Source organism: Acartia tonsa, chromosome 13 (genome assembly GCF_053477335.1).
Source record: "Acartia tonsa isolate MP-2025a chromosome 13, ASM5347733v1, whole genome shotgun sequence".
Classification (NCBI taxonomy): domain Eukaryota; kingdom Metazoa; phylum Arthropoda; class Copepoda; order Calanoida; family Acartiidae; genus Acartia; species Acartia tonsa.
Genome location: NC_137272.1, coordinates 26,290,910 through 26,304,050, shown reverse-complemented (window position 1 = coordinate 26,304,050; position 13,141 = coordinate 26,290,910). Strand labels below are relative to the sequence as shown.

The following is a 13,141-nucleotide window of genomic DNA, read 5'->3' as shown; positions in this document are numbered from 1 at the left end:
AGTTTTTAAAAATAGTACTTGGTAATGTTAGCAAAAAATATCTGAGATTCAGAAACCATTGTAAATCAGTACATATTTAATCAGCTGTTATAATGGTTATAGAATACTTGGATATTGAGACAGGGAGATTTTTGTTTAAAATTTAGGGTGCTAATATAGGTATAAGATATCGGCCAATACGTTCCTTATGGTCCGTATGGGGGTAATTTCATAAAGAGTGGATGGATAGAGGGGTTGTTTCAGGCGGCTGTAGCCTGTAACCATTAAGAGATATAAGTTTTCCGGAATTTTAATGTAGGGAGTAGATTTGAAATCTGCATCAAATTTTAAGGATTTTTTATAAAATTCGTTTTTTGTAAAATTCTTTATCTAAAAGCGAAAATACATTTTAAGTTAATTAATTTTGACCAATAGGATAGGTGGATTTTAAACTACCTGCGCTCTAATTGGTTGAATGATGTACAACATCCAATCAGAGCGCAGATTTTTTAAATCCACCAATCACAGATACCAAAATTAATTAACTTAATTTGTATTTCCGCTTTTAGATAAAGAATTATACAAAAAACGAATTTTATAAAAAATCCTTAAAATTTGATGCAGATTTCAAATCTACTCCCTACATTACAATTCCGGAAAACTTATATCTCTTAGTAACCAACAACTAAATTATTTTAAAAACTAAAGGAAAACTAACAATTACAGCTCACTTTTTCGTGATTTTGGGACTGCATATCGTATTAAAGATGAACTTTTTTTCTGCCCCCCTCCCCCCCAATTTGATTTTATATGTATTTTGCTTATGGGTTATATATACCTTATTCCCGGGTTTCAGGTGTAGACAGGACAATGTCTGATTTGCCAGGAACTACTGATATTGGAGAAAAAACTGGTAAGCATTTTAATTAGAGTTGGGTCGGATACTATTTTGGCCGGATACCGGATATCCAGCTGATTTTTAATGCCGGATAACCGGATATTGAAGTAGCAAAAAAATTCTTCATAAAAATCAACTGCCATTTAGCTGTCGACTGCCGGCTGCGGCAGCTGCCAAGTACAGCTGCCGCCACTAAGAGTAATTTTTAAGATTTCTAATATATGATTTTCATTTAACCCTTACAGATTGGGGGGGGGGGGGTTCTCCAAGAGCCCCCCATCCCCTCTAGTTTTTTCAATCTCATTTTTTTTGTAGGTAAGATGGAGAGCTGTGACTTCATGACTTTTTAAGTTTAGTAATTATACGTCGGCAAGAGTTGATTTTATTAGGATATCTGGTCTGTGTCGGTCGTGGTGTCCGGTCAAACTCGGTTGGGTAGCACCAAAATTAGAAAAAATTCTAAATAAATCTTAATTTCTACATTATGACTTTTGTGTATAAGGTAGAAACCTAATTTTTTTTTTGTGAATACTTAGATATCAATGACCTTCTGAGAGACGTGGTGTTATGACCGTTTGATCGCTCCAAGACCGACTTTATGACCGGTTTTTTGTCCGGCTTTTACTATAGACATATATCATGAATATCGTGGCTTTTATTACAGCTAGAGACCTATATTTTTTTTGGCAAATCCTTGAGCAACAATAAACAGATAAAAATATTAATTGGCGCCGCCAACCGCCATTTTACCGCCGTAACCGCCGAAAATGGCGGTTTCCGTTATTTGCCGTTTTTCGGTGATGATCAGAAAAAGTTATCCTAGCTGCAAAATTGGCCGCTCTAGAGCTGTTTTAAAATCAAGATTTAAAACAAACAAAAAGTTGTTAGGCTTATAAAGTTGTTAGGGTAAGGCGGGGGAAGTTTCGGTAAGGGGCTATTTTCGGTAATTTCGACCTACCTTCATTAAATGACCTTTTTCTCCATGTTTCTTTCAAATGACAGAAAAAAACATAAAAGCAAATTTGTTCCTTATTAAATTGCCTACAAAATGATGATGAATATTAAGGGTACTTATTGGGTCTCAAAGTCGGACGAAAAATTTTTTTTTTTTCAAAAATTTTTTAGTATGTGTGTAAAGATCGACGTACACAAAAATTGGTAAGACCTAGAGCTGATCCGTAAAAACCTTTTGAACTAAGAATTGCCCGCTCTTTCCAAATCTGTTGAGAGCTTTAAAATCGGGGTAATATTTTTTTCAAAAATGACCAAAGTTGGTGCTGGGGAAATTTCGGTAATTTCAAAAGAAATTAAAATTCAACTTTTAAGGTCATGTTTTCATGTTTTCTTTTGTCAAATCTATTATTCCATATGGACTTTTTAAGAATTAGGCCTAAAAATGAATAAAACAGATAAAAAACAAAAAAAAATTAATTTAATTTTTGAAGCAAATTTTTGCGAGGAAAAAATCAAAATTTCTGGTCCTTTGAAAAAAAATATTTTTAACATAGGAGGAATAGTCCGATCTTTATGAATTTTTTTGTGGTTAATCCCAATAACCTATACTAATTATGATTTATTACGCTTGTTTGGTCGTTTGGCCTTTTTTCATCGATTTTTTTAAGGTTAAAATGTAGTCAAGATTTTTTGCAAAGATGACACTTTTGCTTCAAATTCGATTATTGAGGTCAATTTTTAATCAATTTTCATGTTTTTTGGTCTAAATCTATAGTTCAATGTGAGCTTTTTTTAGGATCAGGCCTAAAAAGTAATAAAATACGTTTTTTTCTTATATTAATTTTAAGTTTAAAAAAAAATTTTTTCGAAAACAAAAATCGAAAATTCGCGTCTTTCAAAAAAATTCATTTTTAACATAGAAGGAATAGTCCGATCATTATGAATTTTTTTGTGGATAATCCCTATAACCTATACCAATTATGATTATTTATGTTCGACTGGCCGTTTGGCCGTTTTTCATCGATTTTTTTTAGGTTGAAAAAAATTACCGAAAATTCCCCCGCTAGTGGGGAATTTTCGGTAACTTTTTTGCGGTCAATTTCGGCAAACTTCTAAAAGTCCTAGGATAACGTCCTTTTAGGACCTGATAGTCCTTTCCATAAGCTTTCTACCGGTCTTGGTTTCATTTGAAAATATTAATATTTACCCCATTTTTTTTCAAAAAAACCGAAAAATTACCGAAATTTCCCCCCCCCTTACCCTATAAAACTTTGGGGACGAGTATAATTTACATTTAAATTTTGAATTTATTTTTATATATTTTAATTGGGTTATTTTAGATGTTATCCAGCAGCAGCCCCGCGGGGGTGGGGCAGAGACGAAGCCCAATGGGTTAGTTGGAATGGAGGAATTAGCCAAAACTGACAAGTAAGGCATATTTGATATTTGCATTGTCGGTTGTTTTCCTCATTGCGTAAATGCGCCACTAAAATGGATACAGAATATGATTATGTATTTATTTACAGAGTAAAATCTGTCGTCCAATTTAGGTTGCTAATACGGAACTCATTTATTGATCAGTTCGTTTATCCAGTAGGAGGGAAGGGGTATTGGGTAAAATAGGTGGATAAGGGGTATTGTTATTTTAGCCATCTACGAGTATCATTTTAAAAGAGCACATGAAAATCTGTTGCAACATCCAAGTTATTACATATCCTTATACTAAAGTAACAGGATGTTTGTCTGTCTGTGTGTCTGTCTGTCTGTCTGTGTGTCTGTCTGTGTGTACCGAAGGATCTCGCTAACCGCTGAACCGATTGGGTTCTCCTTAACAGGGTAGATTCTCATATGTCCCGGGAAGGTTTATAACTATTTTGGGGGAGGGTACCACCACCCTCCCTAGAGAAATTAAATTTTTTAAAAATTTACCAATTTTAGAAAGAGAGTTCAACGAAAAATAAACATCAAACGTAAATTTTTCTTTTAAAATCTAAAATAAGAAATTGAATTATCAAATTCGACTCTCTCCTCCTCAAGTGCCCCTAGAGGCCTCTAGGGGCGTAGCCGCTAGTCCTATTATATAAAGTATTAAGCATTTTTTGTCTGTCTTGAAGGATCTCGCTAACCGCTGAACCGATATTGTTCTACTTTATAGTGAAGCTTCTTATAGGTCATGAGAATGTTTTAAACTATTTTTGGAGAGGGTGTTTTTACCCCCCCCCCCCCCAAAAAAAAAAAAAAATATTTTTTAGGTACTTTTTTGAAACTCAAAATTAAAATGGGATGAGGTCGACTTCTCCCCCTCCTACCTTAGGTGCCCCTAGAGGCTTCTAGGGGGCGTAGCCGCTAGTATTATATATTGCTACAAACAAACTTTATAAAAAGTACCGCATATTAATGCTTGTTTTAGGTTAGGTTAGGTAACGGTTAAATGTGCCCTGCAGGGACATTACCTTTCAGGATTAAAGCCCACAGCATAATATTCAAAAGAAAAAAATAGGGGGTGGTTCAGTCATTTACTCCATTTTCACGAGAAAAACTGCTAAATAATTAACATTATACTGAAAATTAACTAAAACTAAAATTCTATTTTCTAAACTTCCTTTATTTAAAAATGAATTACGAATAAATACTATTAAATTTCCTTATAGTAAGATGCTATCTATCTGCTTGGCTGTTCTTCTTACTTACATATATATTTCAAGACTACTTTTGCTACTTATGACTGTTGTCATCCTTGTTGATATACTTATTAGGGCTTACATACATGGGCCTGCAGGACCCTCGCAGTCTTTCTATCACAGTCAACCAATGCAGCATAACCAAGCATCCAGGGATAAATGGATAAGTGAAGGGATTTTAAGAATTTGTTTTTTATATTACATAAAAAAAATTATCTCGAAAATTAAGTTTCTTTTTTCCCACAAATTGCTTAACATTACTATTAAAATTCATTGAAAATAAGGGTGGGAGGGGTTAGTTTTTTTCCTAGCCCTAATCCTGGCGGGGGCCATAAACCTCTGGGGCTTCTATGTACCCGATAGAAATAAAATGACCTAACCTTACTTAAAGTAATAAACAAGTTTTTTATAAAATAGGAGGGGGGGGGGGGTGTTCAGTTCAGACATAGTGGGAAAGTGCCAGATATCCAGTAACTTATCCATTTACACCCTGGCATGTACCACAGGCATAATCCTGCATCACGCCCTGCACCTGGAAATGTCAATGAGAATGAAAACTGTCTGTTTTGCTGCTACTGTTGTGTTAGCGTTGCAGAAGATTGTCTGCTCGGGGCCTGCATTGCTTGCATTTGCAACCATATTTGCGATTAAACTTTTAAAAGTTTAAGATTAAAAGGGTAAAGGGGTGTTTCAAGCTTTGAAACTCCTCATTTTAACCCTATATTTTTTTTAAAATACATGAGATTACCCCCCTCAAATTTTTTAAACTCCACATTTTAACCCCTCCAAATAAAAAATTAGACGTCCCTGCATTTTAGGCAAATAATTATGCAAAATTAATGCAATTTAGAACAAATATAAAGAAACAAGTAAAAAAAATTAAATTTTTTTCACAGAAATTAAAAGCAATTTCAAGTTCATTAATGTTAAATTCAACTTATTTCATGCCAAATTAATGTAATTAAGGACAATTACATAGAATTATATGTAGACAAATAAAAATTTAAAACATTTTAAAATGCCTTTTGAGGTAAAAATTTAATTTTCTTACAACGATTAAAGTCAATTTTTACTTTATAGTTATGTTTATTTCAACTAATGAAATTACTTTGAATTGAATTAAATACATTCAATTTCAAAATATTGTTTAGCAAAAAAGCAATAGCTATTTTTAGATTGTAATAACTATGCGGGCAATTGTTCAATGCAATATTTGTTTTACGACCTTATTATATTTTTATGACAATTTAATCCAGTATTTCTAATGCCAAATTTTGTAAGTATTTTCGTTGCCAAATAATTATATTCAATTAACTCTATTTTATGAATGCTAATTTTTTCTTATCAAATGTTAGTATTACTTTTAATATATTTTATTTATTTCAGACTTTCTAATGCTCTCTATCTCATAAATAACAAGAACTAATATTTCTATTAGTAATGCAGCAATAACAAGCTTTGGGTATAGTCCCTTTCGTGGCAACGCCTCTTAAGGGACGTTTTGTCGTATTTTAACAGTAGTTTTCCCCTATTTCTAGCCCCTGTGGGGGGCTCTTACCAATTGCCTAACCCTTAGGGGCAATCAACTACCCCAAGTTAACCTAACCTAACTAACCTGAAAATACGACGAAATGCCCCTTAAGAGGCGCTGCCACGAAAGGGACTATACCCCAAGCTTTAAGTTAAAGTTATAGGCGCAAACACACAAAGTACTCTCTTTAACCCTCACCTCTCCTTATTTTAAAATATAAAAAAAATAATGGGATGGGGTAGTTTTTCATTTGTTTGATTAGGTTAGGTTATGTTACACTGGGTATTGGGCAGCTCCGCATGGTTTGGGCACCGCAGGTATAGGCCCCACAAGGTTAGGTCCTCCTTCAGGGATTAGGCGTAAGACCCCCCCCCCCCCTTTATTTTCCTTTTAAATATAAGGGACGGAATTATCAATGTAAAAAAGGCCAGTTGTAATCTATTTTTTTAGACTAAATTAATAATTAATAACAGGTATCGTAAATATATGAATTAGATATCTAATTGGATTTAAAGTAATTTATGTTATGACTAAGTGAAGAAGCGACTTACAGACTGATTATAGTTGTAAAGTATCTGCGCTACTGGAAATGAATAATCGATCAAATTGATTAAAAATAATTTGCCTAATTTATTGAATCATTGATAATTATATCTACAATAGTTAATTGGAACATTATATGCTAGAAAATTAATGATGTTTTTTCTTCTCTAATTTTGAGAATGGTTCTAAAAATCTTTTATATTATAACTAGATGCTTTTTTAGGGAAAAAGAAGAGGAAGTAGGGGAGGGGGGGGGGTTGAGTAGACCAGAGAGAGTGATGTTGCAAACCCCAAAAATAGGTCCTTTGCAAATAAGAACCTATTGGTAAAGGAGAGCGATTAGCGAGATCTAAATCAACACACAGAGAGAAACAAGGACAAATAGAGATAGAAAAGCACACACACAAACAGACATTTTTTTTTATACAAGGATTCTACAAAAACTAAAAGTTGAAAAATCACACAACCTTTCCTCGAAATTCTCAAATAATTTTGATTTTCAGCAGATAATGTTATAATTTTTCATTAATTTTATCTTTTATCAAGATTATAGCTTTAATACAAATAGATTTTTTAGGAGATTTTATTGTTAAAACAAGCTAAACATCCAAGTACAGCTTAGCTGTTCTTACCCTATAAATTCACTATTTTTTCCTTTTTTTTTCTTCTAAAAAGCATTGCTTTTACACAAATTGCCTTGTTAAGTATTGATCCATTAATTCTTTAAATTGTAAATAAGAGAGATTTGTAGTGTTTCTTTTAGGTAAGGTTAAGTTAGGTTATATTTGGTAGCAGCTAGCCCCGCACGGTTAGGGCACCGCAGTTATAGGTTCTGTAGGGTTAGGACATTTATCACAGGTTAGGCATAGAAACCATCCCCATCCCCTCTTTCTTCAATTTATTTGAAAAGCGAGAGTGGGGGGGGGGGGGGGGTAACAGTGTTCAACAGATACTTTGAGTGAAAACACCAATATATCTTATTTCAACTTAAGAATCAATTTGCATTGTTCCGTATTTATTCTATATTAAATTATTGATGTTATATATTTTGTAAATAATTGTCCCTTTGACTTTAGTACGGTGTTTAACACATTTATATGAAATCTTCTATAGTTCTAGCAGCGCATATAAATGCGTATTTAGTTATTTCTCGCATCGTATTATAAACAGCTTTCCGCGGATATAAAATGTACAATTATAAGATTAAAACAAGTTTTTTTTAATCCCGAGATGCTGATGGCACGGGTTAAAAAAACTGGTTACAATCTTATGATTGTAAATTTTTATATTCATAGAAAACTAGATATAATAAGATGCTATACATAGTTTTTTTTCGTATGGATGAAAACCGGTTCTAATCGACCGGATATTAATCGGTTTCAAATGAATACGAGAAAAATATTTTTATGCAATTCACTCTCAATTCAATATTAATCAAATCATAATGTAAATTAGCAATAACAATCAGTAAAAATTGTAAGCCAATTAAATTTAAAAAAAAACTAAAAGTAGATTTTGTTTATGCACTTACATTTTTATTACCTTAATTTTTAATTTTAATTTTTCTTTTTCTTTCTTTCTTAAGATACAAATTTTTCACTGTCTAATGTAAATTCGTCAATCTAGAAAAAAACTTTCTAAAAGATTTGTTTTCCTGTGAAATACTATCAGCTGAACCTTTAAAAGAATGTCACTTTCCCATAATGATGATATTACTGACCCCTACCCCCCCCCCCCCCAATTCAAAGAAGATAGGATGTCTATCTGTGTCTCTGTTTGTACCATAAGATCTCAATTACCATTTGTATGTATTTTTTATTTTTTTGTGGGAGTAGCCTCATTCTCCAAGAAAAATTAAACCTTGAACAAGGGTTTCAGCCGCTATACCATCATGAAAATGAAGGGGTAGGGAAGATTTTACCAGGGATCTAAAGGGACAAGATAATAGCCGATAAACTGATGTAGTTCCCCAATGATAATACTCAAACTTACCGCTTCTGTAGATTAAAATTTGTTGTTGAAACGTTTGAACACTCAAATTAATGAATCAACCAATCAAAATTCACTAAAATCCCCAAAGTTGTTAAGGTAACGAATAAGAAAACGTTATTATAAAACTTTGGGGGCTACTGTAATAAACAGCCCATTGTCCCCTCTCTCTCTCTCTCTCTAAGTTAATCCACTATCAAAATGAAACATTTTAACTTTTCTATTTAATTTTAGGATTATAGTCCAACAGTTGAATGAATTTTCCGAAGCCAGGTAAACTTTTAAAATCTATCCTGTCAATAAAAGACCATTAGGGTGATTGTTTGTTTGTATTTGTTGTTTCTATCTGTCTAAGACTACCTGCAAAAATTTTATACTGATGTTATTGTATCGAGAAACAATTTGACCATATTATTGGTTTAGAAAATGTACAGATTTTGGTTCGCAATTTCAGTATTTTTCTATCCTATTATATAAAGTAGTAAGCGTTTTTTGTCTGTCCCGAAGGATCTCGCTAACCGCCGAACCGATATTGTTCTCCTTTACAGTGAAGTTTCTTATAGGTCCTGAGAAGGTTTTAAACTATTTTTGGGGAGGGAGTCTTCACCCCTCCCCTCCCAAAAACTCTTTTGAAACTCAAATTTAAAATGGGATGAGGTCGACTTTTCCCCCTCCTACCTTAAGTGCCCCTAGAGGCTTCTAGGGGGCTTAGCCGCTAGTTTGTTATATAATAAGTTAGCTGTAAATAGTTGAACTTTTGGAGACAAAGCTAGATTGGTTCAATTATTGTATGAAATATGTATTTCTACGATCATAAAAAGTGATTGAGCTTATGTGAAAAAAATTTCGTCAAGTTTATTATTGAATTAATATTCAGTCACTAAAAAATGAAAATGTTTGTCTGCTAAGAGTAACTTACTAAAATTTGACGGATTATAGTTTCTGATTGCCCATCTAGGGTTATAAATCTATTGTCTATCCTTAAAAGTGGATAGTGAGAAAAGATCTAATACAACAAAAATTTTGGGAAAAAGAGAGAATTAAAAATGATTCTGCGAATACTTAGATTTTTAGTTTGAATATTTTAACCCATGTGTGTCTAACTCACTACAGGGACAGGGAAATCCTTATATAAAAGTGACAGGATACCTATGTGTGTGTGTGTATGTGTGTAGAAAGGATCTCGCTGACCACTTAACCGATATAATTTTCCTTTGCAGTGAAACTTCTTATCGGTTAAGGGAAGGATATTAACTATTTCTTTCATTTTTTAATTTTTAAACTAAAATTTAAATTGAAGCGTCAACACTCCCTACCCCGCTCCCAACCTACAATTAAGTGCCCCTAGAGACATCTATGGGGCGTAGTCGCAAATTATATTATTTTGTAAGTTTATATTTTGTAATGTTTATTGTTAAATTAAACCAACAACACTAGCTTAATCATTTTTTAATTAGTTCTATTTTAAACCTCGTTTAATAAAATGAAATATTTGTAAAGCATTTCTCGTTTATGGGCTGGTAAAGTAACATATCGAAGAAAAAAAAGGGGTTCAAGATCAATCTCAATTCTTAAATTTAAGATGCTCCTGTGACTGTTATGAAGGCGAAAACGAGTTTGAAATTACTGACAGGTTAATATAAACTTTATAAATTTACTACAAGCCAAAGTTTGTAATTACTGACAGGTCAATCTAAATTTATAATTTTACTAACAGCCATAGTTTAAAATTACTGACAGGTTAATATAAACTTTATAAATTTACTACAAGCCATAGTTTGAAATTACTGAAAGGTCAATATAAATTTTATGAATTTAATACAAGCCATAGGTTGTTATTACTGACGGATTGATATAAACTTTATAATTTTACTACAAGCCATAGTTTGAAATTACTGGCAGGTAAATATAAACTTTATAAATTTACTACAAGCCGAAGTTTGTTATTACTGACAGATTAATATAAATTTTAATTTTTGACAAGCCATAGATTTATATTACTGAAAGATTGATATAAACTTTATAATTTTACTACAAGCCATATTTTGAAATTACTGACAGGTTAATATAAACTTTATGAATTTACTACAAACCATAGTTTCAAATTACTGGCAGGTAAATATAAACTTTATAAATTTACTACAAGCCATAGTTTGTTATTACTGACAGGTTAATTTAAACTTTATAATTTTACTACAAGCCAAAGTTTAAAATTACTGACAGGGTAATATAAACTTTATAAATTTACTACAAGCCAAAGTTTGTAATTACTGACAGGTCAATCTAAACTTTATAAATTTACTACAAGCCAAAGTTTGTAATTACTGACAGGTCAATCTAAACTTTATAAATTTACTACAAGCCATAGTTTGTAATTACTGACAGGTTAATATAAACTTTATAAATTTACTACAAGCCAAAGTTTGTAATTACTGACAGGTCAATCTAAACTTTATAAATTTATTACAAGCCATAGTTTGTAATTACTGACAGGTTAATATAAACTTTATAAATATACTACAAGCCAAACTTTGTAATTACTTACATGTCAATCTAAACTTTATAATTTTACTAACAGCCATAGATTAAATTACCGACAGGTTAATATAAACTTTATAAATTTACTACAAGCCATAGTTTTTATATTACTGACAGATTGATATAAACTTTATAATTTTACCACAAGCCATAGTTTGAAATTATCGTCAGGTTGGTTGATATAAACTTCAAAATTTTACTACAAGCCATGCAATAACACTGTTTTTTATTATTATCAATGTTTGCTTTTTGATCTTTTTTGTTTCTTTAAATCTTATTTGGGAAATGAGATGAAGGAATTATCCCATTATTTTTGATAGAAAATTATAATTGCGTTAAAAGTATAGGTACAAACTTTTCTGAATTTTCAAATAACACAATCACACATCTTTTTAGAAATTCTGGTTGAGTAAATCTTAAGGAATTTGTGGCATTACTACAAAAGTAATTTCATATCAGCTGCAATAATGTCCTTCAAGTTCAAAATTTTTGTTCGTTGCTAGATAAACATAACTAAAACTTTGATTATTAATCAAATTTTTTAGTTGTTAGCTTATTTGTTTAAAAAAGCTTCGCCTCTACTAGAATAGCCTGAGGTGGATTCTTAAAAAAGAATTGGGGTCGCTGCTCGCCAGTGAGGCAAAATTGTTTTTGTGAAAAAACCTCAAAATCACATAAACAATCTACAAAAATCAAATAAAATCCTATAAAAATGTCTAATTTTGCCTCACTAGCATGCAGCGATCCAATTTTTTTTAAAGAATCCACCTCTGTATTATTTTATAACGGATCTTAAAAAGCAAATTCATTGACCATTTATCAATTTATAAAAAGAACATATTGACATTAGAGTTACTTTAGACTTAACCCTAAATAAATCATAATAAACTATAGTAAAATGTTCGGGATATAGAGTTTTATAAAATAAGTTGTTATAGACAACCAACCCTTCCATTGCACGACCGTTTGTCTGAACGTACTAATTGTGCATAAAATGTGGTGCACATCTTAACCCAAGGATTTTCCCCTTAATTCTCTTTCATTGATATCCCGCATCTGACATAATAGCAATAGGTACAAAATTTATGGTGTCTAGTTTTGGCTGAGATTTTAGTATTAATAAATGTATATATATCTTTAACATGTTTGCAAATAATTTTATGAATCCATTTAAACTTGACCAAATGTGACCTTAATTTTCTTGGTATTAATTTGGAATTTCCCATACCTACCCTTTTGTTGCAACCTTTCATTCTGAAATTAGAATTAAGACTTTTATTCAAGTAATAATGTATTAAATGAAATATATATAAATATATTTTGTTTTCACTTAATTATTAAGTTTAATGACCATAAGCAGTCTTTTAAAAATATCTGAGGTCACTCTAACCGACAAAAGTCTATTGTCTCCCCAATATCCTGTAAATTAATTTTTCCAGCCAGACAATTTTCAACAATGATATTCTTTTTTTTCAACTTCTAACATTTTATCTTCAGACTTAATAAAAACATTTATCTTTAATCAATATAAGCACTTTGAAAACTTGAAAAAAATATATTTTATATTAGCGTTTTCTTTTTCGTTGGCTTAACAACTGTGGGAACTTTAATCAAATTTTAAATGGTTGGTTCAGTATGTGTGGTGTGAAAACGTTTCTTTTATTAGTTGTAATCTACTGAAGGGGTAATTTTGAGTATCATAATTGGGGTTGTACATCAATTAATCGGCCTTTGTCTTATTCCTTTATAAGATGCTTGGGCTACATGTCATTAGTCTATTTTCAAAGTTTTGCTTAACATTTTTCACCTTGAATAGGATATTTTAGCATATCTTCGAAATTATTTCATTGCTTCAATATTACATTTTTTCGTAGGTTTGGGCATCAGATTCTGTATGGACAAGAGGACTCGAACTGTTGTTCGCGTCAGTGCTGCAACTCATTAAGGAACTTAGATACAATTAATTTTGAATATTTTGAATTTTGAAATTAGAAATATCATAAAACAATCCTATAAGACTTAGATATG

At 31.6% G+C, this 13,141-nt stretch overlaps 1 protein-coding gene across 1 annotated transcript; it reads left to right on the top strand.

Moving 5' to 3' along the window:
• Positions 1 to 839: 839 nt before the first annotated feature.
• On the top strand, positions 840 to 13,099 carry LOC145335226 (phospholipid scramblase 1-like). The gene is made up of 5 exons (XM_080180959.1): positions 840 to 892; positions 3,172 to 3,259; positions 8,810 to 8,848; positions 10,158 to 10,208; positions 12,988 to 13,099. The coding sequence occupies exons 1-5, from the start codon at positions 850 to 852 to the stop codon at positions 13,097 to 13,099; spliced, it is 333 nt and encodes a 110-aa protein (XP_080037085.1). The 5' UTR covers positions 840 to 849.
• Positions 13,100 to 13,141: the final 42 nt, after the last annotated feature.